The 19348-nt window shown below is 41.6% G+C and overlaps 1 protein-coding gene across 1 annotated transcript in view; it reads right to left on the bottom strand.

Moving 5' to 3' along the window:
• Positions 1-19348, bottom strand: part of TMEFF2 (transmembrane protein with EGF like and two follistatin like domains 2) — a 174732-nt gene that overhangs the window by 145195 nt on the left and 10189 nt on the right. Inside the window, exons 3-4 of the mRNA XM_037912933.2 lie at positions 19081-19210; positions 12210-12236 (exon numbers count right to left, since the gene is read on the bottom strand). Coding sequence (XP_037768861.1) covers positions 12210-12236; positions 19081-19210 — 157 coding nt within the window. The remainder of the gene's footprint in view (positions 1-12209; positions 12237-19080; positions 19211-19348) is intronic.

A 19348-nucleotide genomic window follows, 5' to 3' on the forward strand; every position in this document is an offset into this window, starting at 1 on the left:
TTCCATTGAACCCTTACTTCAATGAACTTCATCCAATGCCCAGTGAAATCAGTGGGAGTCTCCCTTTTAGTGCTGCTCTCCAAGAGAAGGGAAAGAGCTAACTGAAACCTTGGTAGGAGAGAGGCTGGGCAGCCACAAAGACAATCTAAAAAACATCTGAAGGCATTGGCTACCGATTAGCAGACAATGGCTCTCATCTGAAAAATTCCCTTGTAAAAAACAGCACAAACCCCCCCAACCCAACCCCACAAAACTTCATTAAAAGAATTATGAATTCAAAAATGACTGAAGGGATTGTTTTTCACAGTTTGCAAATAAATAAACACATAGCTCTCAGGCTACTATATGTAAAATTTCAGCCAAAATGCATATATTTATCATCCAGCTAAAAACCTCCTGAAAAAGCAGCTAATGGAATTGCTAGCAGTGTTGAACACAACCTCTAAAATATCCTGCAGTCTTTCAGCCATCAGCCATAAGTAATACTAAGTGATCCAGGCGTGGATTTATTTTGCTAGTTAGTAAAGCTTTTCTACATATAAATGCTTCCATTTTGAAAATAGTGTTATTGCTTCCGCTTAGAGATAGTTGGTTGGGCACATGGTATCCTTAATTTTAAAGGAGCACTCAAGTATTGTAGTTTAGGCCGTCAAATTTGACCTGAACCTTACTATAATAATATGGGGGAAACATACTCTCTGGATTTTAAATATTTGATAACAAAAACAAAAAATAAGTCTCAAACATTTTTCCAGGACCCACAATAGAAGCAAGTTGTGAGCTCCCCCTGCTGGCAAAAAACCCTAATACTTAGCAAAAGAACACTTCCTAAAATACGGCTGGCTTCAGAGAAAGGCATAACCCAATCCAATGGCTGAAAGCAGAAGCTAGACAAATTCAGAGTTGAGATGAGGTATGATTTTTTAACAGTGAGGGTACTTAACCACTGAAGCAGTTTGCCAAAGGTTGTGGTGGATTCTACATTGCTGGCAATTTTTAAATCAAGTGTAGGGCTTTTCGAAAAAGATATACAATAGGGATTATTTGGGGAAGTTTATGGCCTGTGTGCTACAGACTAGATGATCACAGTGGTCCCTTCTGGCCTTAGAATCTGTGACTCTATGAATTGCTGCTGCTTGCACTGACAAGGAGGACAAACAAACCTGCACTGCCACTCAAAAGAAAGAAGCAATGTCAGGACTTGGCATGGAAAATAATTTCTGGGCTCTAAGGGCCCAATCCTGCAAGGTGCTGAGTGTCCTCAACTCCCACTGAAAAATACTGGAACTCACATAAGTTAAGACTTGAAGGCACATCACATCCTACAGAATCAGGCCCAAAGGACGTGGCGTGAGGTTCTGTGATGTGGCTGAGAGGCACAGCACAGAACTTGCTGCCTAGGAGGTGACTACAGTGGTTTTAAGCTACCTTTGAGCTGCTCCAGGGACTGGAGAGGCCTACAGTGTAAATCAGCCAGGCCTGGAAACCTGAGCATGTTACGGCAGCCTCCATTCAGGCCACCCTGTGGCCTGCAGCAAGACCAATAATCTTCATGGTGCTGCTTGCTACAGCCCTGCCCCAAGCCCAATCCCCAACATGCCCCCTACACTGGGGCATACAAAAGGGTCCTTGGAAAACAAGCTTACAGCTGTTTCCTGCAGCACTTGTCCCGGGGAAGCTGCCCTGAGCTGTCCATGGAAATTTTAAGGCCAATTTTTGTAACTCTGGCCCCTGTACAAGGCATAATGGGGCCGGTGCAAGGGTAAGGTTCTCACTCTTCAACTTCTAAGCTGCTGAATGCCATCAGCTTCCACTAACTAAACTGCCCCAATTCAACAGAGCACTTACATATGCGCTTCAAGTTAAGCATGTGCTTGAATCTCAAAAGTCTTTGCTGGAAAGGGATTGATTACTGAATCAGTGTGTAAGAGCTCAGCACATTGAAGGAAAAAGTCCTTGGAGAGACACACACAAACAACCAACTTTCCCCCACTGTTTTAGGAAATCTTTTACAGAGCTCTTTAAGCATGCATCTGTGACTAAGCATGAAAACTAAATTGCTATTGCTGTAAAAGGGAAGTTGCTTTCTGGCCACAGTTTAAATGCACTGGCGCAGCAATAAGCACGGCTTAATTGTAGAGAAGCTTACATGTTTGATAACAGATTTCCCCCCGACAGTAACATGTGAAAGCGTGTAGGCTTTGGAGCAATAAAATAAAATTGGGAGTCAGCATGGTGGCTGAACAAAGTCTGTTGTAGGGTGTTAGATTTTCTGCTTTTGAAAGTGACTTCCCAGTGCTGTCAGCTGAGCTGTGGAATTAGAAACCAGAATTTACAGCAATAGGTTTTTAGATTTCAAGCTGCTCAAATTAGCTGTCTCCCGGGAGAAAAATCTAGTGTGAGGGAATCAGTAGCAAACATGGGTAAAAATGCCATTATGGAGATACCTACCCCAACAAAACAGCAATGCCTGCTACAAAGGTATCGCTCTAAACTGCAGTGATAAGGAGCCAATGGATATATGAAGGAGGAAACAGGACTTCTACTATTTGAATCAGGGTAAGAAAGCTGTTTTATGCTATTATATCTTATTTTATATTACACGCTGAAATTTTGTATACTCTCACTATGCTCCATAACAATGCTACAAGCCTCACTGAAGAGATTATAGACCAGCCTATTGTATCATATCTTCACCTCTGTGTGGATTACAAGTGACATCACCTTGTTTTAGCTAAACAGCTAATTAGATGCAAACAGACTTCAAAACTATGCACACCAGACACCTTATTTTTCAAAAGGCCACTAATCTAAATAAACTTAAGCCCCTCAATTTACTTCACTGCTATTTGTCTAAATGCATTACAAACATAGGACATGGGGTTATCTAAATTATGGTGTCTGGTGGTCATTTAAAAGTGGATTTTAATGCAATGTAATGTAATCTAGGAAGTCACTTTCAAATGCAAAGCAGTGAAAAGGAGAATTCGAGACTTTTTTTCTGTTAGGTGAAGCTTTTCCATCTTCTATGCATGTCTTTGGCAAAAATTTAAGTTGGGAAAAAATATTTTTTTTCTTCGTAAACTGCAAGTACACCGGCATAGTTTCCATACAACAGAATTTGTATGCAAGAGCAATCTCATTCTATTTTATGTATAATCTACAGTATATAGCCTATATTTATACTCTCGTTATCTATTATATACTATAACTAGATTCAGGATATATAACAGAATACTATATAGAATATACTAAACAACAATCAGGATTGCCAACTCGAAGCATTAAACAATCAGAGTCATGACATTTTCACAAGATAATTTGGGGCTCTTTTTATTTGCCTTCTGGCATTTAAGCCATTTTGTAGCTCACTCTCCAACCATGAGGCCTAGAAACTTTTTAAGTGAGAGTCTCATGTGATAACATGACTCAGAGCCCAGGGCTTTACGACCAACTTCACAAGACTCATGATAAAATCATGAGACCTAGCAACACTTTAGCCTACAATTTTTAGTTGATCTGAATAACTATGTGAACTGTTGTGGTATCTCAGGTCACAATACATGCATTAAAAACTCTCTATATACGTATTTAAACAAAGTCAGTCGATCTATAGTCTGTTAAATATTTGGGATCCAATCGTACTTTTCCTGAATATGACAATTCCCATTGACTCCAAAGCTAGTAGGATAAGGCAATAAAGGCCTCTAAGACAAAAGGGAATTTAAATAGTCAAAAACCAGACTATCTTAAAACAACATTAAAGAATCTGCCTGAAATTAGCACAAGAGATAAAGCTGAATCTTATTTGTGCTTTTAGATCTCATTGGAACTTCTAACCAGTCGTATGGCATGCCAGCAAATAATTCAAGGAAGGGGCATAGTCAATCAAGCACTTACACTATTAAACCATAAAACGTTTAAGTAGGAGGCATACAGAGATCTAAGCAACATTTGCTCCCCTGCAGATTTCCTCAGGCCCCAGTTCAGGAAAGCGTCTCTATTCAGGGATAGCACTTATGGCCACAGAGTTAATGGGTCTTAAGCACACATTGGAAGTTATACATGTGCTTAAGTGGTTTCCTGAATTAGGGCCTCTTGTGCTATTTCAAGTGAGTAAGAAGTACCCATTTTAAAGCTTTAGAGACGCAGTTTCACTTCTTTAGGAAGGATTCAGGTAGCCAAAATTATGGGCTAGATTCTCCTGGTCTTTTACATTTCTAGTAATTCTACTGTAGTCCAGAGACATTAATCCAGGTTTACACCAAGGTAACAGCCAAATGTGCCTCACTGTATTTCTCCCCCACTCTGTTTATAATGACACACCAATATGTATGTTGCATGAGCTAAGATGCTCTCTCTGTGATCTGTTTGCTGGACTATTATAGGATTTGTTTGACGTCTTGATGATTTAGAGTAGTTTATGACCTCTACATACAGCACATCATTAAAAAGCATATTTTTTACTTTTATCTCAGTTTTGGTGTGGAGAAGAATTTCTGATTTTGAAACTAAAAATAGGCCATGTGAAATGAGCACTAAGTACACTGCAGGATGTCACATTCTTTTTGATACAAGAGAATCACTTCCTTACACGCTTTCCTGGCGTGCCACTGTTCCTGGCGGTTCAAATGCTTAAGAGAACTATCCATAAATGTAAGCAACTGAGTGCTAGGGGCAGGATGGTCTCACTCGAAGGGCCTCACTTCTGGAATTCGCTTCCACCTCTAGTGTGCACGAATTTGTTTAATTCATGAAAAAGTCCATTTTTTTCCACAAACTTTTGCATGAGTGACTGAGAAGGGGCAATGATAATCTTCAGCTGCTGAGACTAGTCAACAGTTAGGGGAAACACTGGATATTTTAAAGAATATTTGCCAATGTTCAAAGACTATGTGATTGGCACTTTTACAAATTAAAATATAATGTGAGTTACACATTTAAGTCAAGAAAAGAGTATGGGCATGCTAGGGTTTTGGACCATGGCAGGGGAAGTCGGGGAGCAGGAGAGAGCCAAGGTTAAAATGTACTAAAGCATCTCAGTGACTTAGGAACCTCAGTCCCATCTTCAAAAGTGATTTAGGCATTTAGGAGCTTAAGGCCATGTCTACACTACCACTTATGTTGGCAAGATTTATGTCACACTCAGGGGTGTGAAGAACCCCCTCCCCAACCCCGAACGACATAAAGGCATAAGTGGTAGTGTGCACAGCATGTGCATTAATGGTTCCTCAAAAAGCTCTAACAAACTGCTAGCACACATCAGCAGGGTGCACGCAGACAGTTTGACCCTGGCAGGCTAGTGTGGGGTAGATTCACACCCCAGCTTGTCATGGTCTAATTGTTCCTGTAGACAAGGCCTTATGCTTCTAAGTGCCCAAGTCACTTCTGAAAATGGGGACATTAGTGCCTTTGAAAGCTATACTCCAAGATCTTATTCCTAGCTGCACAGTCAAAAAAAAAAATTAGATAATGAAAACTGACCATTCAGATTGGGCACTTAAGATTTAAATATTCCCCTTCACAACACCAGTCACTCTTGCGTTACACTCATTACATTTTTTTATCTTTTTGATATTGCCATAAAAATATACTCCAAATGAAATTCAGCCACAAAACTCCCTGTTTGGTGCACTACAGTGTTATATAATACACAAGATCAGCAAATGTTCTCAGGCCACATGATAGCGTGCCTTATTATCTACAACACCCAGGCACAAAAGGATGGGTGTTTCAGTCTTAAATCTGAATTCCCTTGCTTTTGTAGTTTAAATTAGCCCACTCACATTACTCTCACATATATACTGTGTGTATGTGTTAGTATCACATTTATACACTGATTAATTCCAGGCAATGGACACTCAAACTTTTATAGAGTATTGTGGCTCAAGTGATATTTCGAGGAAGGGGTTTACGACAATATTCATTATGTTCTACATAGCCCTGCCTATCAATCTATCTTGCAACAAAGCAGAGTGGGGAAAAAATTAGTATAAAGGCAACAGCATTGCTGAATTTAGCAGTTATTCATACCAAATTAGTACACAGACAAATACAGATGTAATCGAGTCAAAGTAACTGTTTGGCTATTGGGGAAAAAAAAAATTACACATTAGGCTAAGTGTAACTGCTTGTCACCGTAACTTGCTGCATGACAACTGACCTTAAAATAAGTCAGATATTCAGGTTATAAAGAGTTAATCTCTTTCTCTATTTTGCTTGAGACAAGAAGCCTGGGTTAGTGCATTGGGATTACCTGCTCTTCTGAACAGTTTTATAACACACACACCCCAACACCTCCAATACCTGCAGGAAAAGCAAGGCAAGACCCAGGTCTGCAGCTGGGGGTGTGTCAGTGGACTCTCTGCCCACAATGAGCCCCAAAGACTTCAGTTTTGCCCAAGTGAACTAACAACATGACATGGGAGAGAGAGAGAGTGCGCCCATGATTAATCATGATGGGGTGACAAAGTAGGAACAATCTTAAGAATAATATGTAGGTCCAATTATTTGCTTAGTTACATTTGGGCAACCCCATGGCCTATTGAGTTCAACTGATAAGGCACTGGACTGGGATTCAGGAGACCTAGGTTTTATTCCCAGCTCTGCCACTGAGCCGCTGTGTAACTTTGGGCAAATCACTTCACCTCTCTGTGCTGCTGTTTCTCCTTCCAACCTTTGTCTGTTAAGACTATAAGCTGTACGGGGCAGGGATTGCATCTACATGCTTCCTAGAAGAATGGAGCCCTGATCTCCATTAGAGCCTCTACATGCTACTGAAACAGAAGTAATGAGGATATTGATTAAGTATGTGACTTGGTTTCTTCACTCGACTTTATCCTAAACCATAATTAACATAAAATCAAACTAGGATGAGAGATGTGGAAGAAGGGGTCCTATCTAACTCCCACTGAAGTCAACAGTATTTCAACAGTAATAGAGTTGGATCCTGAAATCAATTCTATGTAGATACTCAGATACTGCAGTAATGGGGGCCATACAGGTACCTAGCTAGCTTGTTATCCATTAGGAAGGAAAGCTGAGCAACAGTGAGATCTGAGGTAAGGCAAGGAAAAAGAAATTTCAGTGAAACAAATAATCAAGGTGAACCTATTCCGAGTACATTAAGGACAATAATAAAAATATTGCCTCTTGAGTTTGTAGCTGTTTTAAAGAAACTAGGAAATTAGCAAGATTTCATCGTGAAGCATTTCAAGACAAATAAATGGGATTACTTTGGGTTCTAAAAAGAGTCAGCCACCTACAGAATAACAGATTGAAAGTGAGTGGGATCTCTTTAAATTATTTTTCTTCAGAATTCTGCATATGAAGTTTTTCACATCAAAGCAAGGTTCTTTTTTTATTTTTTATTGATTAGGCCCCTGCATTTGATTGGCACTGCATCTTCTGGAGCACAACTTTTTTTTAAAAAAAATAATTCTATCCCCTATTCCACGATCTGTGGAAATTTAGAGGTGGCTTTTAATTCTATACCTTTATGTTTCCTTTTAGGGAACTTTTCCCATAAGAGCAAGAAACTGAGTTTCATCTTATGGTGCGTTCATCATTCCCCTGGCTTCTCCAACTCATGAATGGTCGGGGGCGTGGACTCCAATAGCATAAGAATCCCATGGCTCTCAGGACACTGGCAGAGGTCTTGTTTCTATGCACAGCTTCCTTTCCCCACTACTTCTGGAACACGGCTTCTGCGGGAGCTACCACCCCTCACATTCACATAGCAGGGAGTCAGGAGCAGACTCAGGGGATGTTAATGGTGCATGAAATCCAAATGGGAAATCCACAAAAATCATTAAGGGACTATGCAGTGGAGAGCCCACTGAATCCAACAGTGAAGGGAGAGTACAGCCTCCTGTTAACCAGGCAGTAACATCTTAGGGGTGACGTGTGATTGTGCCCCCCACTGATTGAGTCAAGCCTTGTGTCTGCATTACACACTAGTGCAGGGTTTGGAAAATTTACCAGACACTCTAATATCTGGACTGAACCTACCAGCCCGAGGTCACTATGAAGGCCTCGAGGAATGCAAGCAGCAAAGTCCTTGTAAGAAACACTCTCCCCTGTCACCTCCAGCTGCTTAAAAGCAAGGAAGTGGGGTGCTGAGATTTCTGCTAAGGTGTTTTCCCTGGACCCATCTTGGTGGCTCTATCTTTTGTATTAGCCTTTGAGCAGAAGGTGTCAGATAAATTTGCAGCTTCACAACCCCCATTTGCCAGAGGGGAGCAGGCACTTTATCTATTCAGCCCACTCCAGAGCCTCCTGGTTACTGTATGAGGGACAGCTTTCCACTACTCTACTCACCTTCCAGCCCCTTTTTAAAAATTCAACCTCCCCGTACATATCTTCAGAACCGGCCGCTCTTGCTGCTCATACGCTTCCCCAAGTCACAGGCAGCAGTGGCACAATGCTAACAAATTTTGACAGATTTGCTGATGCTTGGAGCCTTAGGAGTAGCAGCAGTGAAACTGACTAGCTTTGTTAATTGCACTCTGCTGCTGGTTGGCAAGTCTATGAGTAGCTGGAGAGTCACTGGCGCTGCCAGTCTGCAGACTTGGGAAGACAATACTGCCTCTGTTTACATTTGTAAGGTTATTTTCAAAACCATAGGAGGAAAAAAGTAAAGTAAAATCAAGAACACTCAAATTTTGCAGTAGTTGATGACTAGATTCTCACACTTGCCAAGGAAAACTTCCCACTCATCATTGTTGAGTGGATTTTTCAAGCCCTGTTCTAATGAAATCTAGAATTTGTTGCAGCCTTTATGACAGGAGGTTGCCTAGTAAAGAATGATGTAGTGAGAGTGTTTACTTGACTTAGGTTTGGCTTCTCAACGCACCTTAATATACTTCTGTATTCTGAGAACTGCATTAGCTGCCTATTAAATCTTGTATTATAGAAGACAGCTTTGTAGACCTTTAAATGGATGCTCCAACTAGATCCCGTCTACTTCACAGATCTATTTCCCTACTACCCTGAGGTCCTGTTCTACTTGTCTTTTGTCAACATCTGCTTTTCAACTCAAATTGTTTGAAAGTTATGTTTTTGCTTGTTCTGCTCTTTGAGTCTGAATTCACTATCTCAGGAGAATGGCCAAGTTTGTTCCCTCTATATTTTTTATAAACAATCTTCAAATCCTATCTGTTTTCTTTGGTATATCTATATCTACATATATGTTATATATATAAAACATTAATTTAACTTGACTCCATCTGAAAAATCACTTACAGATCATTTGTTAGAAAGGCCCAACTTAAGTATAAATTGTAAGGACTGAATATACAGTATGAATCAGAAAGCCTTCTTTTCTATGCACCTTTGAAGATTTCATCCACATTCTGTAGCTGTAAAAAGATTCTGCTAAGACAGAAATATATAGGCAAAATGTTCAGAAGTGACTAGAGATTTTGAGGTTTCAGGTTTTTTGGGTGCCCACCATGAGACACCTTAAAAGAGACCTGACTTCTAGAAAATACAGAGTACCTACTATCTGAAACTAAGGCCACTTTATAAGGTGCCTCAAGCTGGCTATGCAAAAACTGAGGCACCCAAAAATCAATCGTCACTTTCTAAAACCATGAACATTACTCAATAAATGTAATTCCTTTCCTATACTTTTAAATAAAACTTTAGTTGACTGAAAGTGAAATTAAATTACACTTTAAAAAATTCAGATTGTTTTTTGTCTTCCAGAAGTTGGGGCAACAGAAGAAGAGAACTTAGACAACAAAAAAGTGCCAATTTACTTGTGATATGGCAACCAATGGTTCAGAAAAAAAAATTACTTCACTATAAGTTAACCCAATCACTTAATGTCCATGGCTCAGTTGGCTTTCTGTAGTTGTACAATACACTTCAGACTGTATGAGGCAATAACATGCCAATGACATGGTTACTCTTATCTACTGTGTGTAGGGTTTAAAATGTTTTACATAAGCATCTCCAGGTGAAAAGAAATGTAGGGGTGAAATTCCATCTCTCTTACCCCTGATTTACACCAGTGTAAGTTCACTGAATTCAATGTAGTTACAATATAAAACTGGTGTGGGAGGAGAATCAAAACCTGTAAGTGCAAAGTATTATTATTAAAATTACCAAGGGTGAAACCCTGGCCCTATTGAAATCAATGGGAGGGACCTCTGGCTTACTTTTTGCTTTAGGTGACGTCATCTTGTTTTGTATTTCACATTAAATGGACCACATAATTAGACTGGTGAGCCACAGAAAGCTGGCTGGTCCTATGATGTTAGCTCACCTTGTCATAAACCACCCAATAAATTACAAAAGTAATGGCTAAATCCCATCAAATGACATCCCTGCAGTCATGAACACAGCCTGGCTGGTCCATGAGAAAATCTCACTATTAAGTTGCGACCCACAACATGTAAGATTTGGAGGGTCTCTGTAACAGGGCAGCTGCCTCCAGAGCACCCCCTCATGACCAGAGGTCACTCTTCAGGACCCCTTAAGAACTGCACATCACCCATCCAAAGATATAAACAGTCTCCTCCTGAGGTCCAGTTGATTTAGTCCTGACACAGTCTGGCGCTCCAGGTTCCAGGCCCCCATTCAATGTCTCTCTTCTCTAAGATAAGAAGTGCCCGGCCCTCCTTCTCAGAGCTGAGTGCCAATACAATCATCACTCCTGTGCTTTACCAGGCTGGAGCTCAGCTTTACACCCCTGGTGCCAGTGTCTTCCCTACAAGAGCCTTTTCTCATTCTCTGCCACAGCTTCCTGGGCTTCTCCAGCTTCCTGCTGCCCTTTGTCGCGGAATCAGCTGTCCTCCATGAGGCCCCATCAAGGCTGTTAATACAACACGGGTGGCTCCTTCAGAAACAGGGTTGGCTGATCCCAGGCTACCAGCCCTTAAGGGGCAAGCCACCCTGTTACAGTCCCTGTACTAACACAATTCTGTATGGTTTTCAACACCACAGGGGACTGTTTTAGGGAGAGGTTCTGACTAGTCCCGATGTGACTGTGCAGGGGTCTAGAGGGGAGCAACGTTTTCTCTCCTTGCACATTCACATTAGGCCTATTCAGATATTTGTTCTGGGTGCTGAGGTGGGCGGCAGTGGGGCAGGAATACAGGGGTTTTGCACCCTATGCTCCCTAGGGACAAAGCCATGGCCCCACTTTTCTATGCACCAGCCAATGAGGCTTTGTTAGGATTAGTCACAATCTGGTCAAGTAATGATCCTGCACTCAGAAAACTGACTCCCTTGCTCTGCCACAGCCAGGGTGCTTGGGAGGCATTGTCCTTCTCCCTGTGTGGATGTTTACCCTGCAATCCAAGGTGGGATAGCAGCACACCTGGACTAGCTTTGATCTAGCTAGCGCAACGAATAATAGCGGCAAATCCATGACAGCCTGGGCTGGTCTCTTGAGTATCTACCCAGAGTCCTGTACAGCCCATCCTGCTTCGCATGTTGCAATGGCTTCGCTGATATTGTTATCTGAGCTAGTTAGATCAAAGCTAGCTTGGGTACATCCATGTGTGTTGCAGTCACACCTCTGACTGTAGCATAGATAGACATCCCCATGCATCCCAGAGCCTCTTTTGCAGCTCTGCACTGTCTCTTGCTCAGGAAGACTGTGTACAAGATCCATGATCTAACTCAAAAAATGTTAAACTAACAAATCACCACACACAATTTTTTTTAAACAAAATCTAAATTAAAGACCTAAAATATTTGACACTGTCCCTGTAAGTAGTTAGAGTCTGGGGTTTTGTTGTGTTTTCTTTTAAAGCCACATCATCATTTTCCTACCAATGACATTTCTGCTGCATAACTACTACAAGAATGCTCTCTAGTACTGCAAATTATTGGGTTTGAATCCTCCAGGGGAAGACTGACAACACAAGGGGCTTTTAAAAACAGGAGAAATATTATTTTAAACTTAAAATAAATGAGTGTGCTAGAAACAGCAGATGGGGATAGAGCACCTAGTACAACTCATAAATAATACAGAATCCTCTCAGAAGTAATATGGTTGCTGAATTTCCCTAGAAAACGGCAGGTCTTTATGAGGTTTCAGCTTGACTAAAATGCAAAATGTCACTTCAGAAAAACCTAAATGAAAGACAATACATAGCATTACAACACAACTGCAAAGCACATCCACTTACACTGCGGAAAGGGGAAAGACCTTGTGCATCTAGATAGGCAGAGTAATATTAAAAGAGGACTCTTACCTCCATCCCCAGATCCTGAGCCTGCATCTGAAGACAAAACACAATGAAATTTATATTCAGATGGGACAATATGACCTATGAATATGTAAGGCAACACTGATCAGTTACATGCATCAGGGTGTATTTTATGTTTAATGTCATCCCTGGGTAAATTACAGAGATCTAATCTCTACATGGTTCACTCAAGCCATCTTTCTGATGTCTGAATTTTCTTTTTAAAAGTCTCCTTAAAAGACAGAAAAAGCCCAAGCACAGGAGTGCTGTAATGTTCTCCTAAGTCTCTGTCTCATTTGCTGAAACTGATAAACCATCTTCTTCAAGAGCTTTGTGATTAACAGTTTTACAAAGTTACTTTACTGTGCAATTTCATTCCCCCCCTTACACACACCATATTTAAAAAAAGAAAAACAACTTTAATTCGGTGGTAGAACATAGAAATGAATGTCACATATAGTCATAACCATCAAAGAGCTTTATAGATGTAAGAATAACAGAAATGTTTGATGACACTGAGTCAGTATTCCTACCATAAACTGAATGCTACGCAGTAAAGAAAGGAAATATTTATAATGAATACCTAGCAAGCAAGGAAGCAAGCAAGCAAAGCCTTTTTATAAAATTGCTAATCTTTCCTTCCTCTCCCCGCCACATTTTCAGAGTAACATTGTCAGTTGAAATAATTAGTTTAATCCTTTAAAGGAATGGTCAGAATTACAGACTCTCCTAAAGGTTACTTGCTTGTTAAACCAAGTGCTTTGTCTTTAAATCCTTCAACTTAACCTGAAGAAATTTAGATGGACTGTTTATGTTTCCAGTTTTAGGAAGAGCAGCTACATGAAATTGTCAAGCAAAGAACTTCATTAAGAAACATTCTTAACAAATCAACATATAAAAATGCACACAAATGGAGAGATGTCTGGCTAAAAGAAAATCTAAATTCGGTCTCCATTTTCAGCAGTTTAATATAATAAAGGCATTGGTGAAAGCAAAAGAGAAAGTTACATTATCAAGAGCTTCTTTTTACTGGCGAACTCAACTCGCAAGCACTGCTCAGTGTCAAAGGCAGTTAGAAAGCCAAACGAAGAGCTTGCAAAGGCAAGATTGTGATTCTGTTTGTATATCAAGAGTTGAATCCCAATTTATTTACAGTCAGATCTTGTTAATCTAAGTCAGTTTGTAAACTCCATCATTATTCAGATAAAAAAAAATCTTCAGATTAACAAGACTTTTTTTTTGCCACAGCAGTGGATTACCAATTAAATCTTGCAGCTAGCTAAATAAACAGATGAGCCACGTTGCTCAAATGTGTTGGTTTTTTAGCTGGCTAAATCTTGAAACTGTGGACTTTTTCACAGTATGATTATAAACATCAGGGGCAATGAGTGGCTGGAATAGGGAATAAAATATGATGGTGCTCTACTACCTAGCATCCTTTGCAAGACCCGTATTCCTAACCTGATTCTCCAACATACTCCCCATTACACACCCTCTCCAGGCCAGCTGCTTGGTGAGAGAAAGGTCTCTTCAATCTCACACCACTACTGGCTTCTGGAAAGCAGAGGCTCCCCCACTCCCTCCCCTGCCTGGCAGCTGGGGAAAGATGAACACTAGCCTTTCTTTCCTTTATGTACTCCATGCGTTTCCCAGCTGTTTGGAGGAAAGAAGCTCCATGTTTTTCCTTTCTCATTCCACACACTCATATCCAGACTCCACCTAGCCATCCTCAAGGGGTTTCTTTCTGACCATCCTCCCTTTCTCACCAGATGTTCTCAGTGACATTCCCTCCACTGTAGGATGGGATTGTACTGGTCCGTCTTACTCCACCCTTTGAGGGGAATCCAGCAGATTCCAAACTTCCAGATCAGTTGGTTTAGCACTCTTCTCTCAGCATAATGGATTAGGTGTACTCTTGTGATTAACATTCTGCTCTCTCTGCCTACATCCACAGAGAGATCCAGTAACTCCCCAGCAGCCCCAAGGGAAGCAAAGAGCACTCAGATAAGGCCCGATCTAAAGCCCCACAAAGCAAATCGAAAGATTCCCAGTGACTTCAGTAGGCTATTGATCAGGTCCATAATTGACAGAAGCCTTGTCTTTGTGACGAGGAAAAAAAGAGACCAAATGTTCAGGACTTCAGGAATCCCAGTTTTCTTTCCTCCCCGAGCACCTCTAGCATCGCAGAGGATGTCTCCAAAGTGACTACTACAAATAAGGGGAGAGATTAAGAAATGATGCAGCAAGGAAGTGGAATTATTCTATTAAACTTTTTGATGAAAAAAGCCCAGTATCTCTCCTAAAAGAAATTCTTCTGCCAAAACAGACTTTGCTTGCCTGAACTCCAGATAATACCAATTTGTAGACAAAGAACATTACAGAATGTGTTTTTCCCCTTGCAAAGTCTTAGGTAGCAATCTCAGATGAAGCATAATTTACGGGAAGAAATTTTATTTTCTCTTAGGTGCAAGAAACACAGATTGCTGCAGTGCACAAAAAGTTTTTCTTCTGCACTTTTATTGACTCTTCCAGGCTAACCTGAAAAAACTCTGCTTTACATTTAAAGAGTTCCCTCAAGGAACAAAGGCTTGATCCTTCTCTTCTTTTCAAGTTAACTTCATTGCCCACCTCTAATGAATACAGAACACAAAAGGAAAACACTGAGAACTCCAGCACAGAGCAAGTCAGTTTTCATATCAGATTGTGCTCATACACCTTTCTGTATGTTACAGAATATTTCAGGTTTCAGAGTAGCAGCCGTGTTAATCTGTATTCGCAAAAAGAAAAGGAGTACTTGTGGCACCTTAGAGACTAACCAATTTATTTGAGCATAAGCTTTTATGAGCTACAGCTCACTTCATCGGATGCATTCAGTGGAAAATACTGTGGGGAGATTTATATACACAGAGAACATGAAACAACGGGTGTTACCATACACACTGTAAGGAGAGTGATAACTTAAGATGAGCTAATACGAGCAGGAAAGCTGGGGGGGGGGGTGAGAAAACCTTTTGTAGTGATAATCAAGGTGGGCCATTTCCAGCAGTTGACAAGAACGTCTGAGGAACGGGGGGGTGGGGGTGGGGAATAAATATGGGGAAATAGTTTTACTTTGTGTAATGACCCATCCACTCCCAGTCTCTATTCAAGCCTAAGTTAATTGTATCCAGTTTGCAAATTAATTCCAATTCAGCAGTCTCTCATTGGAGTCTGTTTTTGAAGTTTTTTTTTTGAAGAATTGTCACTTTTAGGTCTGTAATTGAGTGACCAGAGAGACTGAAGTGTTCTCCGACTGGTTTTTAATGTTATAATTCTTGACATCTGATTTGTGTCCATTTATTCTTTTATGTAGAGACTGTCCAGTCTGACCAATGTACATGGCAGAGGGGCATTGCTGCCACATGATGGCATATATCACATTGGTGGATGTGCAGGTGAACGAGCCTCTGATAGTGTGGCTGATGTGATTAGGCCCTATGATGGTGTCCCCTGAATAGATATGTGGACACAGCTGGCAACGGGCTTTGTTGCAAGGATAGGTTCCTGGGTTAGTGGTTCTGTTGTGTGGTTGCTGGTGAGTACTTGCTTCAGGTTGGGGGGCTGCCTGTAAGCAAGGACTGGCCTGTCTCCCAAGATCTGTGAGAGTGATGGATCGTCCTTCAGGATAGGTTGTAGATCCTTGATGATGCGTTGGAGAGGTTTTAGTTGGGGGCTGAAGGTAATGGCTAGTGGCGTTCTGTTATTTTCTTTGTTGGGCCTGTCCTGTAGTAGGTGACTTCTGGGTACTCTTCTGGCTCTGTTAATCTGTTTCTTCACTTCAGCAGGTGGGTATTGTAGTTGTAAGAATGCTTGATAGAGATCTTGTAAGTGTTTGTCTCTGTCTGAGGGGTTGGAGCAAATGCGGTTGTATCGTAGAGCTTGGCTGTGGACAATGGATCGTGTGGTGTGAGCTGGGTGAAAGCTGGAGGCATGTAGGTAGGAATAGGAGGTGTGGTAGATACGCTGGAGGGCAGGGATAGAATACAGAGGGACCTAGACAAATTGGAGGATTGGGCCAAAAGAAATCTGATGAGGTTCAACAAGGATAAGTGCAGGGTCCTGCACTTAGGACGGAAGAACCCAATGCACCACTACAGACTAGGGACTGAATGGCTAGGCAGCAGTTCTGCGGAAAAGGACCTAGGGGTGACAGTGGACGAGAAGCTGGATATGAGTCAGCAGTGTGCCCTTGTTGCCAAGAAGGCCAATGGCATTTTGGGATGTATAAGTAGGGGCATAGCGAGCAGATCGAGGGACGTGATCGTCCCCCTCTATTCGACATTGGTGAGGCCTCATCTGGAGTACTGTGTCCAGTTTTGGGCCCCGCACTACAAGAAGGATGTGGATAAATTGGAGAGAGTCCAGCGAAGGGCAACAAAAATGATTAGGGGTCTGGAACACATGACTTATGAGGAGAGGCTGAGGGAACTGGGATTGTTTAGTCTGCAGAAGAGAAGAATGAGGGGGGATTTGATAGCTGCTTTCAACTACCTGAGAGGTGGTTCCAGAGAGGATGGTTCTAGACTATTCTCAGTGGTAGAAGAGGACAGGACAAGGAGTAATGGTCTCAAGTTGCAGTGGGGGAGGTTTAGGTTGGATATTAGGAAAAAATTTTTCACTAGGAGGGTGGTGAAACACTGGAATGCGTTACCTAGGGAGGTGGTAGAATCTCCTTCCTTAGAAGTTTTTAAGGTCAGGCTTGACAAAGCCCTGGCTGGGATGATTTAATTGGGGGTTGGTCCTGCTTTGAGCAGGGGGTTGGACTAGATGACCTCCTGAGGTCCCTTCCAACCCTGATATTCTATGATTCTATGAATAGCGGTCAGTAGGTTTCTGGTATAGGGTGGTGTTTATGTGACCATCGCTTATTAGCACCGTAGTGTCCAGGAAGTGGGTCTCTTGTGTGGACTGGTCCAGGCTGAGGTTGATGGTGGGATGGAAATTGTTGAAATCATGATGGAATTCCTCAAGGGCTTCTTTTCCATGGGTCCAGATGATGAAGATGTCATCAATGTAGCACAACTAGAGTAGGGGCATTAGGGAACGAGAGCTGAGGAAGCGTTGTTCTAAGTCAGCCATAAAAATGTTGGCATACTGTGGGGCCCTGCGGGTACCCATAGCAGTGCCGCTGATTTGAAAGTATACATTGTCCCCAAATGTGAAATAGTTATGGGTGAGGACAAAGTCACAAAGTTCAGCCACCAGGTTTGCCGTGACATTATCGGGGATACTGTTCCTGATGGCTTGTAGTCCATCTTTGTGTGGAATGTTGGTGCAGAGGGCTTCTACATCCATAGTGGCCAGGATGGTGTTTTCAGGAAGATCACGAATGGATTGTAGTTTCCTCATGAAGTCAGTGGTGTCTCGAAGATAGCTGGGAGTGCTGGTAGCGTAGGGCCTGAGGAGGGAGTCTACATAGCCAGACAATCCTGCTCTCAGGGTGCCAATGCCTGAGATGATGGGGCATCCAGGATTTCCAGGTTTATGGATCTTGGGTAGCAGATAGAATACCCCAGGGCGGGGTTCCAAGAGTGTGTCTGTGCAGATTTGTTCTTGTGCTTTTTCAGGGAGTTTCTTGAGCAAATGCTGTAGTTTCTTTTGGTAACCCTCAGTGGGATCAGAGGGTAATGGCTTGTAGAAAGTGGTGTTGGAGAGCTGCTTAGCAGCGTCTTGTTCATATTCCGACCTATTCATGATGACGACAGAATCTCCTTTGTCAGCCTTTTTGATTATGATGTCAGAGTTGTTTCTGAGGCTGTGGATGGCATTGTGTTCTGTACGGCTGAGGTTATGGGGCAAGTGATGCTGCTTTTCCACAATTTCAGCCCGTGCACGTCGGCAGAAGCACTCTATGTAGAAGTCCAGTCTGTTGTTTCGACCTTCAGGAGGAGTCCACCCAGAATCCTTCTTTTTGTAGTGTTGGTAGGAAGGTCTCTGTGAATTAGTATGTTGTTCAGAGGTGTGTTGGAAATATTCCTTGAGTCGGAGATATCGAAAATAGGATTCTAGGTCACCACAGAACTGTATCATGTTCGTGGGGGTGGAGGGACAGAAGGAGAGGCCCCGAGATAGGACAGATTCTTCTGCTGGGCTAAGAGTATAGTTGGATAGATTAACAATATTGCTGGGTGGGTTAAGGGAACCACTGTTGTGGCCCCTTGTGGCATGTAGTAGTTTAGATAGTTTAGTGTCCTATTTCTTTTGTAGAGAAGCAAAGTGTGTGTTGTAAATGGCTTGTCTAGTTTTTGTAAAGAAAGGTGCCTTGTGAAATAATACTCAGTTAATTCTTCCACGAAATACAGAGAAGACCATTGCACAATCTCGCTAATTTAACTTAAAGTTTAAGGGCCAAAACCTTAGCCACTATAAATTAGTGCAGTTCCACGGCAGTCGCTGAAGCTATGCTGATTTATACCATTGGAGATCTAATCCTAAGTATATAAGAAAAAGCCTATGGAAAAGTTACCATATGCAATAACATTCACAGGCTGTCCCCTCCAGATTACAGAGTGCCATTGACACAAGCAAAGTGTTCTAGGTTAACTTAATCTCTCTGTCCAGTTACTTGTATTCACACTATATATCTGTACACAATGCACACCACACGGCAGAATGCAAGATAAATATTAAAACAGAAATGGTATTCTATGCCCTGTTCCTCAAAATCATGTCAAGAATCTTTTAAAAAAAGGAATGGATGACAGTAGCTGCTTAAGGTCTATATGGTAAATTATTCATCTGGAGGAATCCAAAGAGTCCTTATCATGATATGCAAGCTATTTTATCTGATTTCAAACCAAGTTCTCAATATAGTCTACAAACTAAGTATTATACATACCAGTTGCACATGATCCTTCCGACATCACGAGTATTTCACTCTGCTGCTTGCAGGCAGCCTGTCTCAAGTAGCATTCATTCTGATAGGTATCGCCATTGGAGCCACACACCGGCACATAGTCGCTGTTACACTAATGAATGCAGAAAAAGAAAGAATGTAATTAGTAACAACCACCAAATGGTACCATACCAAATCATATCCCGCCCCATCTCCCAGTCAAAAAATAAAACAGCATGAAAACAGCAGGAGCTAAGAAACTGCCTGATCC

Source organism: Chelonia mydas, chromosome 11 (assembly GCF_015237465.2).
Source record: "Chelonia mydas isolate rCheMyd1 chromosome 11, rCheMyd1.pri.v2, whole genome shotgun sequence".
NCBI classification, from domain to species: domain Eukaryota; kingdom Metazoa; phylum Chordata; order Testudines; family Cheloniidae; genus Chelonia; species Chelonia mydas.